Source organism: Telopea speciosissima, chromosome 2, assembly GCF_018873765.1.
Source record: "Telopea speciosissima isolate NSW1024214 ecotype Mountain lineage chromosome 2, Tspe_v1, whole genome shotgun sequence".
NCBI classification, from domain to species: domain Eukaryota; kingdom Viridiplantae; phylum Streptophyta; class Magnoliopsida; order Proteales; family Proteaceae; genus Telopea; species Telopea speciosissima.
Window position 1 is genome coordinate 6,404,357 of NC_057917.1, and position 15,134 is coordinate 6,419,490.

General features: G+C 39.1%; 1 protein-coding gene across 4 annotated transcripts; it reads left to right on the forward strand.

Annotated features, from left to right (window-relative positions):
- The first annotated feature begins 640 nt into the window (after positions 1-640).
- LOC122649859 (protein RDM16-like) lies at positions 641-12,100 on the forward strand. Of its 4 annotated transcripts, XM_043843109.1 has the most exons (7): positions 1,380-1,653; positions 9,425-9,706; positions 9,841-9,935; positions 10,014-10,314; positions 10,432-10,626; positions 10,727-10,887; positions 11,043-12,100. In XM_043843109.1, the coding sequence occupies exons 1-7, from the start codon at positions 1,513-1,515 to the stop codon at positions 11,917-11,919; spliced, it is 2,052 nt and encodes a 683-aa protein (XP_043699044.1). In that variant the 5' UTR covers positions 1,380-1,512; the 3' UTR covers positions 11,920-12,100. The 4 variants fall into 4 exon arrangements, with proteins under 4 accessions (XP_043699047.1, XP_043699044.1, XP_043699045.1 ...); XM_043843112.1 differs by having other exon boundaries at positions 641-1,653; positions 9,841-10,314; XM_043843110.1 differs by lacking the exon at positions 1,380-1,653 and having other exon boundaries at positions 9,425-9,505; positions 9,583-9,706; positions 9,841-10,314.
- The last annotated feature ends 3,034 nt before the right edge of the window (positions 12,101-15,134 follow it).

Consider the following 15,134-nt stretch of genomic DNA (forward strand, 5'->3'; position numbering starts at 1 on the left):
CCAAAACGAGCCAAAGATTTCTCTTCCTACATGTTCTCCTAACTCGCCTTCTCCTTGACCTGCATTCGCCGGAGTTTGCAGAGGTAACCAAGCTCGGCTTCGCTCTTCGTTGATTTTTGAAAATGGTATAAAGAGAGAAGAGAGACAAGAGCGGGATAGAGGAAAGAGAGTTGCTGCTTCATTAGAAAACTACAATCGTGGAGAGAGGAGACTACAAACGTGGACAGAGGAGAGAGACAAATCTGGTTTTGAGGAAAGAGTGGAGAGAGGCATCTCTCTCTCTCATTGGGAACCACCATCTTCAAAAGCCAGTCGTTGGATTTCTCGTATGGGTGAGGGAACTTTAGAGGAAAAAAAATCGAGTGGGTCCTCTATTAAATGATCAACCCCTGTTTTTGGGTGTTTTTGCTGGGCTGGATCCTCCAGCTCCCGCCAACAAAACAGAGACAGACAATAGAGCTGCGTAAGTGATTGGAGACGATCGGGTGGCTTAGGAAGGAAGAAGGGTTGCAAGAGCCACGAATCTCTAATCTCCTCCCCCTCCGAGTGATACTTTCCTCGGACTCAGAGTTCTCACTCGCGATTGAAGGTTGTGAAGACGATCCAAGATTCCAAGTCTTTGGAGCTTCAGGTGTGCTTCTCCTCCTCTACTTCTGTCCATCATGGATTCTCAGAATTTGAATACCAACTGAACATGGCTCCAGTGTTTTGTTCGTAACAGGTTCACCAGGGTGAGAGAAATTGTGAAGAACATTGAAACCCTAGAAAGAGATGGACAAAACTGTTGAAAAGGAGAAATCAAGTAGAAAAAGCAGAGACGAATGGGAGAGAGACAGAGATAGGGATAGAGATTACAGCAAAGATCATCAAAGAGAATCTGATCGCCACCGAGATCATGAACGAGACCGAGGCCACAAGCATCGTTCAAAAGATGGACATTTGAGAGAATCTGAAGAAAGGCACCACAGTGATAAATACCGGGAAGAGAAACACTCTTTAAAGGACAACGACAGTGTCAAGGATAAGAATTCGGGTTCTCGGCACTCCAAAGATGATAGGCATAAAGATGGGAGAGATGACAATGTGGGCCTCAAGGATAAAGTTTCAGGTGCTCGGCACACTAGGGATGATAGGCATCGATCAAGGGATCACTCACAGGATCATGAATCGAAGCGGGAGCGATCACATGAGCAGAGGGATGGGAGAGAGGGCAGCAGAGATATAGTTTTACGTAAGGAATCAATTGAGAGACGATCATCCACTTCACATAAGAGAAAAGAGCGAGAAGAAAGTGAGGAACTGTTGGATAAGAGCGAGAAACAGGTTAGGGATTGGGATGGAGCGAAGAAAGAGAGGAGAGAAAAACGGCGGTTTGGAGATAAGGTTGTTGATGATTCTAAGGTTCTGAATGGAATTGTTGAGGATAAGCGTTGGGTGGAAGAAGAAACGAGAGATGTGGCTGGAAGTGCTAGGGAGGAAAGAAGAGTAAGACGAAAGTTTGAGGATCGACAAATGGAAGAAGGTATGATGGATGTGGAGGAAGAGATAGAACCAGTTTTGGTTACAAACTTCGAGAACAAGGAAGGTGTAGGTGAGCGGGTGGATAATGCTCAGAGCACTGTCAGTTCAAATGGAAGTGGTTCCATAGCTATTGTGAGTTTGTTTCTCATTATCTGCTCTTCCTTTGGTTTAGTGTTACAAATTTTGTTCTGTGATATCACTGTAGCCACTATTTGTCCTATTCCCTTTCTGTGAAACTCACCATACAACAACAACAACAACAACTCAACCTCCGTTGAACATTGCCATGCCACCTTAAATGATTTTCTCGTAGCTTATCATGTATCGGAGCTACTCCCAAATCAGCTCTAATATGATCATTCCTTACTTTATCCTTTCTAGTTTTGTCAGTTATCCATATCAAAATCCTCATCTGTGCTGCACTGAGTTTATCTGTATGATGCTTCTTATCTGTTCCACCTTCGGTCCCATACGTCATAGTCAGTTGTATGATTGTCCTATAAAATTTTTCTAAGTAAAGGAATACGTCTATGACACAACACTCCAGACATACCTCTCCACTTCATCCATTCTAATTTGATTTTCTATGAAACATCATCCACCATATCTGCTGCTAATAGTTTGGCTTGTAAATTATTTTTGTAGGGGACTTAAAATTATAGAGAATCATAGGCTTGAGCTCTTTTTGTATATTCTTCTTTCATCATAGTTTGGTTGCTAAGTAATATACTGAATCTTTTGACTTGTGCATTCATTAGCTTTTTAGTTATAACTCAAATACTCAATCTGTACTTGGTGAAAAGATTTTTATCAGTATGATTTAAGAGGAATGTGAAGAACTTTGAAATAGAAGAATCAAACTAATTCATTCTGCAGGTTAGTTAGTTGGAAGTTTGTCTTGTCTGCCTTTTGTACAAGTAAAGAGAGAACTACATTTTTTTAACCTACAGTTTTATTCTTATATCTGAGTAGTTTCTGGATCCATGGTTGGCTTTATGTCTGTAAACTGTACCATTGATGGGAACACCCTTAGAGTTGGGCACCTATCTCATCAGGTCAGAAAAGGAAAAGAAGATAGATGGGGATGTTTTTTTTTGAGATCTTCATAGCACAAAGCAATTGATTTGTACTAGGATATCCTTCGAGCTACGTAAGAATTTGTTGTTTTGTTTTCCTGTAACAAAGCTATTGGGGTTTTTTTTTTTGGGAAAATCCACATGGTACAGTAGTTCTAAATTATTCGTTGAAATATGTATGTATTTTTTTTATTAAGTGCATTTAATTGAAACTCAGATCCTAGCCTGAACAGAGAAAAGAACTGAACTGGCATTTTTTTGGGATAAGTTATATTGGGTGATATTTTCCTACATGCTATTGTTTCCTTAGGTGGCAGTTATGTACTCAGAAAAATAATAGAAAAAACAAAGAATTTGGTTGGAATTACTTGACTGGCAAGGGAGATTGTCAACTCTGAAGAGGGAAAATTCCAAGGTATTTGCTACTGGCATAGGTTTGGGTGTAATTTATACTTGATAAGTTCCATTATGGTATCCTTCTCTCTCTCTCTCTCCCAAATAAAATTTGTGCAGTCAGTGAGCCAAATGATCCATTATAATCTGATGGCAAAATGTTGCATCTGAGATTGGAAAACGTCAAATGCATGGAAGCAAGGAAATGCCCTACATAATGTAGACCCCAATACTGAACTTCTGATTGCGTGGTAGTAATCTTAGTAGTATTCACTATGCAAAAATATACAGTAAAAGAGAAAAAGAATAAAAAGAGGAGAGAAAGACAATTAGACGTGCTACCACTTACCCAGGATTTAGTGCAAATGATAATAAGTGTTAGAGACTCGAGTTACAATCACACAAGCAGCCAAGAAGAGCAATTACTTTATTTCAGTTGACTCTAGCACGCTCAGTGATGGGGGTAGTTCCTACAAAAAATATAAAGTAGAGGAGAATAGAAGAAGATAAGAGAGAGAGGCATCAGAATGACCTAAGAACTTACCTACGGTTTAGTGCTGATGACATCTTGTACTGGAGTCATAGTTCGAAAAGGTTGAGACGACCGAGATCTCGGTGAGTTTGTGTATTTTTTTTCTTTCTTTCAATATGATGTTTCGGTGGGCAAATGGCCATAGTTGGCTCCAAAACTTTAAGGGAAGTTTGTTTTAGGCTTAATAAACATTTTAAAATCTTCAAATTGTAAAAAAAAGCACCAAATTTGGTGTTTTGGATTTGCACCCTTGGTTGGCCGTAAATGTCGAACCCTTAATGTAATGTTGCCTATTCTACACATTGTTTGAGTGCTATGAGACGTAATTGGCAAGTAAAGCAAGTAAATTATGCAATAATGGATGAAGAGACATAATATTGAATAATTATTTAAGAAATAGCTAAGACTTAAAGTTTCTACTGCAAACTACGAAGTACAATGAAGTGTGAACAATGCATATTACATAGACATTTAACCCAAGTACAGTGAACAATACAGAAGTCAGACACCCTACTGCTCCACGTCCCAACTCCCAACAATACAATACTATTGAGTATGTGATTACCTACTGATATGAAGTATGAAGTGCTGGATCGAGAAACACCAATCTCAAGATTAGTAGTAGGTGTTTACTCAAATACTCTATTGGTGAGTTTGTGGATACAGTGCAACGTGACGTCCTCCCTCTGACGGTGTGTCATATTCTTCTTGGCTGATCGTGGATTTTTGATAAGAAGGCTCAACATTATGGGTATGCGAATACCTACTCCTTGGTCCTTTTCCAAACTTAACGGGGTCGAGTTCTTTTCAGAGGAGAGTCGATGCAGTAACACTTGACAGGTTGGGCAAGTATGACCGGGTCAACCGGGTTTTGAAATCCAAGCCCTGATAGAACTGGCCCAACCTGGGTTTTTGGTCCAATAAGGTCCGGTAGTAGTTTAGTTAGTCTTTATGTCTTTTATTCATGATTTGTTTTTTTTTTTGGGCGAATAAATTCAAAGAACATATTAACTTGGGAAGTTCATGATTTGTTTTGTTTGGGTTGGATACTTAGGAATAGGAGACAGATATAGTTTGATTGCAAGTTAGTTTCAATTTTAGAGTCTAGTTTGGAGTCTTTGTTTTCCTCTTTATATATTTGCATGTACCCAATGAAAGAATCAGATCTGAAAAAATAGAAAAGTGTTTGGGTTGCTAAACATGAGTGTGTGATTATGTGATTCCTCTCTCCCTTGAAACTAGAATATCAGATTTCATCCTCTTCTTTAATCGGCCCTCCACTAGGTTTGTTGAGGAGTCCATACTGATCATTGGCATAGGTATGGATCATTGTTTTGGGGCTGTCATATTAAAGGGGTTTGATTGGGCATCAGATTTGAGGAATTTGGTAGTCTCATATTGTGGGATCCAAGCACACACACGCACAAGGGAAAAAGAAAAAGAAGTGATCCAAATATAAGTCTCTGTTTGGAACTGCCAAATTGAGGGGTTTGATTGGGTATAAAATTTGGGGAACTTGGCAGTCCCGAATTTAGGAGATCAAAATGTTTATCTCTGTTTCGTACTGTAGGCATATCGAGGGGTTTGATGATAAAAGCTTCTGCTGCTGCCTGCCAGCAGAAAGATGCTGGTTCAAGTCTGAGGGTGGCGACTTATTATTTCAAAAATGCATTAGGTTGACTGACTCCAGTCCACCTCCTCATGGGACCCTGTGAAAGTAGGACTTGCACCAGGGTATGACCCCCCCCTTTTTAAATCTGGTTGAGGTAGGGAGGTTATTATTGCTGCGTTTCGGTGTAGAATTAAATCTGATCCTGTTGTTTTACAGGATTTAAGGTGTCATGGGAACAGGTGGCTCAGCTGAGGTTGAAATAATATGTAAGTGCTGTAGATACGATATTAGATTCTTGATATTGGTGATCCTGATTAAGAAACAAGATCTGGCAGAGATCACAGATCTATTTCTGAATATTGAATTCAAGAATCAAGTATAACAGTAGAACAGCCAGATATGATGAAATCTGATCCAGATTTCTTGATTGGGGTAAGATGTCCCTAATTTGAGAATTTTTATTAGCTTCTTTACAAGTTTATTCTACGAGATGGCTCTGCGATCTTGCAAAATGAGAACTGTGTACCCAAAGGTATGTTTTGGTAGTAAATTTGTTGCGGATATTGCAATTGACATTTAGCTTTCTTGTTTTTGGTATCAAGGGTTGATATTGGATAGTCGTTCTCTGAGGATTTTATTACTATCATTTACTGTTTTCTTCATAATTTTTTATCAAAGAAAATTTGAGATTTAGGTTGGGGAAATTTGAAATTAGAGGACATAAGAGTGCAATCTTGATTATGTAAAAAAAAAAAAAAGTGCTATTAGGGATGGCCAGTTGGTTATATGTCTAGGTAAGTTTCTGAAGACAGGTCGTGCATGGATGTATGGGCCATTGTTTGATGAATGTTTTATAGAGTTTTATGGTTGGCTATGATAGGGCGTAGGTTTTAGAGTGTTGATGTTAGTCAACACAAAATAAACTAACAGAGAGAGCAAGAGAAGAAAGGTTCTATTAGGGCCACTGTTGAAGCTCTTGAAATTGCTTTTGGAGGAGAACTTTGAAACTCCACTTTCCTTAAGAATTGGGTGATCCCTAAACTATCATTTAAATATATGTTTTTATTTATTCATTAACTTTTGTAGAATCAATTACAGAAAGCTATTATATTGACTTCTAATTCCCATATATTTAAACTCTTATCTATGACAAAACAATCGAATAATTGAATTTCATAGCATACTAAATGATATAGGAGTTTTGTCCATGAGACCATGGATTTATTAGATGGGAAACTGGAAAAACTATTCTAAGTGACACCAAAACATGCCATACAGACCATCCCCGAAATTAGTCCTCAAAACAAATGAAAGTAGGACTTTTGAGTTTCAGTTGACTCTGTTATTAAAGACAAACTCCTCCTGACTTTAAACTTGGATATGATTTCCCCAGACATCTTGAAACTGACTCCAAAAATGGAATGAAAGTGACTATTACCACGTTTTCTGAACTTCTAGAAAGAGAAATATGGTTGATCTAGTGCAACTGTGAGCATATTATGAGTGTGTTATAGAGAATGATGCGGTTCATTGGATCAGCTGGCGCCTTCGTTGGTCCACCTCAAAATCAATCCTTGTTGGTCCAATTTGACTTATTTGAAAAGTTTTGTTTTGAGTTTGGTTTGATCTGAATTGCAGGGTTGTAATGGATATGAGTTGGATAAGATGATCCAATTCAGATCTGTTAAGAAAAACACCTGATCTGAAATGATCTGATAATCCGGTGGATCTACAAAAGCCTTTTCTGATTCAAGTTCGAATTCGATAAGAGTATCGGATATCTGATATTCTGATCTGCTCTGATTCGATCTTGATGCAGGAGCAATGCCTTGGACTGGCCCAAATCCGTTGGGGGACCGATATGAAGACGAGCTGGGTCCAATTGGATTTTTGAGTTTAGTAAGATATCTTAGTCTATTAAGAATTTGAGTTATTTTGTAATCTCCTTTTATATTGCTATTGATGTAGTCTTCGATAGGGTTGGAGTTAGAGATAACATGCAATTGTTTTCAAAGTTTGTTTAGAGTTTTATTTAGGAATTTATTTCAGTCTTAAAGTTTAGTTAGGGGTCTTTTAATTTCATCTTTAAATACAACTTTGTAACCTTCGTTTTATTCAGATTTGGAATGAAGTTTTATTTTTGAGTTGTGCCGGATTAGTACGAATCAGGTCGTGTGACCATATTCCCTTCTCTCTCTCTCCTCTTCCCTGCGATTTTTTCTGCTGCTTCTTCATATTTCTTTTCTATTTTCTTTGCCCAACCCTGTGTCTGACGGTGCTTACAGCCCCAAACAGTGAGAATGATTCCCTTTGATTCTCATTGGATCAGTTCAAGATTGTTGAAGGTGATTCTGGTAAAAAAAAAAAAATAAAAGGAAAAAATAAACCAGCTTCTGTATTTTAGGGTTCTAAATCTCATCACAGTTGGGGCTTTCATTCAGATTTTCAAATCTGCCCTCTTCCTAACCGCCAGTCAAGGAATTCTGAAATGCTATTCTGCTTTGAAGGTGAGTGTTGGGGTCTCTTATTACCTGAATCTCGGAGAACCTTTGATTATGCTTCAAATTCCAAAGCCCAAAGTGAATTACGTGAAGGAGGTTTCCCTTCCAAGGTAGAAAATGATCTTCCTTTTCTACTTTCTTCTCGTTAGTCCTTTATTCCTTTGAGTTTGCAAAACTACTCCTCTTTAATCCCTTAAGTCCCTCTTATCCTTTATTTCTTCTTTGATTCCAAGACTGTCCCTTACCCTTAAATACTAATTGCCTCCATACCCTCTCTTATTAGCTACCTAGTCTATCCCTTCTTAATATCAGAAATTCCCTTCGTGACCTATTGCCTGTTAGTTACCAAAACCCCCCCTTGCAAATTCTGGTTTATTACAAATTTACCACTCCATTCTTACAACTTGATATTTGAGATCTGGGTGGTCCATAAGCGATCCAAATCAGGTTATTGGAACCCCTTGGATCCGCATCAGATCTATTAAACTCCAGCGTTTGCATTCTTTGTTTTTTTTATGCGATTGACCCCACAGGTGATCTGTTAAGCTCGGAGGGCTTGCCATGGCCATCTTGCCATTGTAGAATTCATACGGAGACTCCACATGATTTGCATGTGTATATCATCCTCTGAATCTTCCCCCACAAATAGCCCCGAAACCCTAATGTCCTTGAGCTTGAATCCCTTGTCAGTCAAAAATCTCAGAAGCAACATAGAACAGTGATTGGAAAGATAGATCTGAAAAGGATTTGATGGTTTTTATTAGTATAGGGTTAGGAGAATATCAATCTGTTCAGGGATATTAGGTTTCCTTGGTTATGGTTTGGTTTTCCTTCTTCACCATCAAAACAGGAACGAAGGCCTTCAGAGAATGGAGATCCTTTCTTTATGCCAAAGCCTGCTGTTCAACTTCTATTAACTGCTTAAAGCTGAGACAGAAGCACTTCAAGATGCATGTTTGATGGCAATAAGTCTCATCCTCAAGGTTGTACATATATTTTTGGACATGACATTAATGGAAAGAAAGCTCCTTGCCTTGGAGGTTTGCAAACTGGCAAAGACATCAGATCCCTCTGGATGGGCTTCAGCGATTGCCTTGCATGTCATCCCTTGAGCAGGAAACCTTGTGGTGTATACTCGGCCGGACTTCCTCACCCTCTCTATTCCCCAAAGCTTGAGTGGCTAGTCTAGTTGTCGCTCTATTTTCAAAAAGCTCTCTGGCTGTAAGTATATCCGCAGATTCGATCTGTTGCTTATTGGATTGGGTCAGATACTTAACATTAGGTCCTTACTGAATCAAATTTGGATCTATTTGAATCGAAACTTGGTCTTTGACAGCCCTACTGCATTCTACAGCTACTTTGGCATGATGTCATCAATAAATGGACTTTGATAGTCGTACTATCTCAGCACTCAAACAGAATAGGGCACATATGGATTTTCCATTCATAATATCAGAATGTTTTCTGGCAACTGTAATATATCATTTAAACTTCCAAGTTCTTGGAAGGCCATTAACTGATTTTATGGATGATTCACTGATGCTGTGATAAGACATTTTTTAATCTTACTTTAGTTAATTTCCTGCATTGCAACTGTCAAGTGCATTACTATTTTTTTTCCCCATTGGGTGAACCAAGTACTATGTCCTAGTAGCAATGGATCTTCGATGGTTTTCACTTATATATGCTTCATGTTGATATCAAGTTTTCTGAGCCCATTAAGTCTTCCTTCTGAATTCACTGGAGGGAAAAATATCCTGGCTCTTGATGTTACATTTGATCTTTACAGGGTGCTGCTCTGGAACCACTTAGTATGGCATCGAAGGTACTGCCTGAGACTTCTGCACCCAGTCAATCCCCTCCTATCAAGGTATCTTCAATTTCCACCACCAATGAAAATAAGGGAGTTAGTGTTACCAGATCTCATGAGGTTCCTGGAAAATCCAGTACAGATGGGACAACTTCAGCTGCTGGCAAGAGTGGAAGTCTGTCTCTTGATGCTTTAGTGAAAGCTAAGAAAGCTTTACAGATGCAAAAAGAATTGGCAGAAAAGCTGAAAAAGATTCCATTGGTAAGTTCATTAATAAAGCTTACTATAATATTTGAGTCTTATAATGAATTGTTGTTACTTTTTTCTTAAGTCTTAAGTGAAACTCTCTGCTTCGTTCTGTAATCCTAATAACCATGTCTTTTTTGTTTATTTAGTTGAATAAAGGAGCAAGCTCAGATGGTAGCCTACAGCTTGGATCAACAGACAAGGAGGAACCTAAAACTCAGCTACCAAGCACAGCAAGGCAGCAAGCTTCCATCCCACCTGCTACTGCTACAGTGGCTTCCATTTCACGGGCAGATTCAAGCATAACAAATGTGCCTACTGCAGCTACGGCTTCTGTGAAGCCCCCCACCACTGGCATGACTGCCCTTCCTGGGCTTACAACCATACCTAACTATGAAGCTGTAAAACGAGCACAAGAACTTGCTGCAAAGATGGGATTTCACCAGGACCCAGAATTTGCTCCTCTCATAAACATGTTTCCAGGGAACGCAACAACAGACATTGCTGTCCAGCAGAAGCCATCCAAAGCCCCTGTTCTCCGTTTGGATGCACTTGGTAGAGAAATAGATGAGCATGGAAATGTAATCAATATGCCGAAACTGACAAATCTCAGCACATTAAAGGTTAGTTCAATTTTCCCTGTTTGTTCAGTTGGTTCCACTTAATATATATTGCTGGTAATATTCAAACTTCTATTCATTACTGTACTTACTAATTATCTGTGTATGTAAATTCTTCAGGTCAACATCAACAAACAGAAAAAGGAAGCTTTCCAGATTCTTAAACCTGAGCTGGATGTTGATCCAGATTTGAATCCTCATTTCGACCCTGGAATGGGAATCAATAAAACCAAGCTGTTGAGACCCAAGAGGATGTCTTTCCAGTTTGTAGAGGAAGGCAAATGGGCAAAGCAGGCAGAAATAATTAGATTCAAGGTATTGAATGTCCCAGGATGTTAAATTGGCTTCTTGTCTCTTGAGCTGTCTCTCTGCTCGATAATCTCTGTGCCTTTTTTGGTTTTATTATGGTTTTCAGAGTCAATTTGGAGAAGCACAAGCTAAAGAGTTGAAGACAAAACAAGCACAGCTGGCAAAGGCAAAGGCAGAGCCTGATATCAATCCGAATTTGATAGAGGTATCGGAGAGAGTTGTCAAGAAGGAAAAACCGAAGGACCCAACTCCGGAAACTGAGTGGTGGTAAGTTGATCCAGTATTTGTTTCCTTGAGCAAGGTACTTCTTGCTATGTGTTGGTCCATGTGCTTTTGACCCTTCAATACTGAAGGCCATTGGTAAAATTTCTTATAAGACTTTGACACGTTACCTACCTAATCTTGTGTAATGAATTAACCAGGGATATACCAATTTTGCTTTCTGGAACCTATGGCGACTTAAATGAAGGTAGTAACATCACTGGAGATGAACTTAAAATGGATAAGATTACAATTTACATCGAGCATCCTCTTCCTATTGAGCCCCCTGCAGATCCTGCTCCACCACCTCCACAACCTCTGAAGCTTACCAAGAAGGAGCAGAAGAAATTGCGCACACAACGGCGCTTAGCGAAGGAAAAAGATAGGCAGGAAATGATAAGGCAAGGTCTGTTAGAACCCCCAAAGCCCAAGGTGAAGATGAGCAATCTCATGAAAGTCCTTGGTTCAGAAGCAACACAAGATCCCACCAGGCTTGAAATGGAAATACGGAGTGCGGCTGCTGAGCGTGAACAAGCCCATGTTGACAGGAACATTGCACGTAAGCTCACACCGGCAGAGCACCGTGGGAAGAAAGAGAGGAAGCTCTTTGAGGATCCAAATACGCTGGAGACCCTTGTGTCAGTGTATCGGATCAATGACCTTTCACATCCACAGACCCACTTTAAGGTTGACGTCAATGCCCAGGAGAATCGCCTGACGGGCTGTGCTGTCATATCAGATGGCATTAGTGTGGTGGTCGTGGAAGGTGGTAGTAAGCCCATCAAGAGGTATGGGAAGTTGATGCTCAAGCGTATTAATTGGGCTGCCTCAGTGGGTATTGACGAAGATGGTGAAGATGAAAGTGAGGACAAACCTGTTAACAAGTGTGATTTAGTGTGGCAAGGCAGTGTTGCTAAGCCGAGCTTCAACAGGTTTCTTGTTCACCAGTGCAGGACTGAAGCTGCCGCAAGGAAAGTGTTTTCTGATGCTGGGGTTGGTCACTATTGGGATCTGGCCCTTAACTATACGGATGACTAAGTATATATGGTGAAATGGATGACTGGGTTTGGGAATCAGAAATCAGATCATGTTTCAGATGGTATGTGCTTATTGATAGCCCCCCTCCCACCTTGTTTCGTAGTGCTGGTGTGGTCTGCTCCTGTATGGCATATTTTTGACACAGGATATTGCATTGCTTAATAATAAATTCATCATTCACCGAGATTGCATGCAATAGTCTCTCTCAGGGGGGTGAGAGGGTCTGTAGAGCTTCATAGCTCTACCCATTCTTTAGTGCATTTCTTATGTATTTTAGTATCTTGAACGTAGGTTGGGAGCTTATTTTATGCCATAATGCGCATTCCAGGGTATCCCGACTTGAATGCGGACGAGTACGCAAGGGGGAGATGTAGGAAAGTGATGGATACAATGCAAAATACTCATACTGCAATTGCATATTCACCAACAACTGGTTGATCTTCCAAGCCTCTCTCCCGAAGGTGGGAGTTTTTATCTATAGCAAGGAGCCCTCCCATGCAAGATTCTACTGTTTGGACTTTTGGAATCGGATAGGCCACTGCCAATCAACCCAAGGCAATTCTATGGCCGAGTTTGGAGACAATAGGGATTTATGTTCAGGCCTATTACAACTTGATACCAGTCCCAACCAATCCTAGTGGGACTATTCCATTATAGCCAATCTGATCCAGATTCCTAAATCATGCTCTTGAACCTTTTTCTTGCTGGAGTAACTAGCTATCAAAAGGCCCTCTCAAGCCTCTCTCTCCAGATGGAGTTAATAGCCATGAAAGGTGTGGTCTACAAACTATTTCTGGCTTCTCTGTAATCCTTGGATTTGGAGCCTCATTTGGTGAATAATGGCAAAAGTTTGCCTTCATCCTTGAAGAAGGAAGAATTCCTTCTCATAGATGAAGTGACCTCTTATTGACAAGGTTGAAACTACCTTTCCATGGTGAACTTCACCATGGGTGAAAGAAAATGAATATGAATAAATTTCTATCCAACCAAGGGGGTTGTTCCTACATGTTTTTTTGGCCGTGTGGCATATCGAATGGGCTGAGATTTTGTTGATAAGTAAACCCCAAGGTTTTTTGTCCTCGTCAAATTTTAGCTCAAATATAATTGGTCAAGTGACAAACTAAAACATCGAAATTCAAGATTAATGCTTGGTATATGCCAATGCTTGCACTGGTAGGAGGTTGCATGTCAATATATAAAAAGATATAAGATTGAATTTAAGTATAGAACTTGAGACAGGACCAATGCACATGAATTTCCAATGTTCAAAATTACCAAATCTTCCTTTCATTCTGCAAACCTTAGTGGGCACTATATAGATTTCATGGTCGATGGACTGTTCAGAAAAACTTGTACCAAAGAGGGGGCATTTCTCTCGATAACACTTTGGAGATGTATCATTCACAATGTACCTTATCATTATATAGTGGGGTCCAATCAGAGGCCAGAAATCCTCTTGTGGACCTGGAAAGTATCTAGTTGATGCTATGGATATCCAGGCATCGACTGCTTCCAATGTTCAGATCTCTAATCCATTTTGTGATTTTATGTGCTACCTACGTTAGCTCCACTCCAACAATCTTTAGTCATTGTTTCTTGTAGAATATGTCCACAAGACCTCTCTCTCTCTCTCTCTCTCTAAATTAAAGCTTTCCCTCTCTTAAAAGGAATATTTTAAAAACTAAATCTAAATTAGCTGTTTAACAAACGACAACAACCATTTGATTTTTTCTGATTTCTTTGAATGGTCAGAGACAATTCATGTGAACGGCTGATTTGATTACTAAAGATTTTAGGATAGATAAAGGTATAAAAATGCTAAGGTCACACAAATGAAGTCGCTTGAACAATTAGCTGTTGGATATTTATTTATTTATTATCTTACCCTCTTATTATATGGATTTTTTTTTTTTTTTTTTGTAAATCCTCATTTTTTAGGTTTTTATGCCTTAGTATCCTCTATGGTGTGTTTGAATTAAAAATGTAATTAGAGAAGTCACATGTTACGTACCCCTTAGTAGAAAGAATCCTATATCGTATTATATAATCATAAAATTTTAATTCTCATTTCAATTGTATGGCTCATCATGTACTCGATGCTTCCTCTAATATACAAAGAAGATGATCATGTGTTCGTCTTGTTATTTGATTGATTGCAGTAAAGGAATATAGGAGCATTCTAGTAATTAAATCCATCTTTTCCCCCAATATATTTACATTCCCATAAATACCTTTTTTCTATCATCCAATTTGTTTGACGAGCAATGTAATCACTGCCCTATCTTTAGTTAATGGTACATATATCAACTTTTATGATTAGGGTTTTTCACTTTAAAGAAAGTTTTCATGTACCCACTCTTCACCCAATCTACCATCGTAATTACCTACCTCCTTGTATGTTGAAGGTCTAAAATGCCCCTTCCTTGTTCTGAAAGTCTCATCTAAGCGCAATGATGCTAAAGAGATTCCTCTTCATCATGGATGATGAAACTCGATCCTTTCACTTTTAAGGTGTGGGATTGCTAATCACATTAATCTCTTTGGAGATTAAAGAAAACCGATGAAGCCAAAGAGACTTGTATTATAAGTTGCATATGTTAATAATGAACTTATTATTTTCTATTTAATAAGGATTACACATATTTAATAAAAATTAGACTGACCCATCACTTATATAACATAATTATTTCCTCATTGTTTGCACTTAAAATATAATATTATCTCATTGTAGGTATTGATCTTTGATTTAGAGAGTGCTACATGATCAGCTTAAGATTTCAAACCCAGAAAGAAGTTTTTTTTATAAAAAAGATCACCTTAGATCTTGACCTTCCATTGACAACTCAAGTTGGCCATCCATCCAAGAACAACCCTTATTTGACTTTGACCTAGGATTTCAAAACAAGGAATCGGTATTTGAATAGGGTCCAGTAATTTCCATTCCGGATTGATTGGAATAGGTTGAGAATCGATCGGAATTGGCCAGATTTTACCTGAACCTAAAAACCCAGTGTGGATCGCTTCGATTTGAATAGGCCAATTCATCTGATCTGATTCTGATTTTTCAAAATAGTGCTTTACCGGCCTTGGATTGGGCTCCTCTGCGGCCATCATGCTGTGCACAATCCCCAAGTCGCCACCTCAACACATATACGCCCATGAGCCCATCCAATGGTTGGGTGTCGGAGCTCCTTTCAAATTTGAATTTTGAGTGG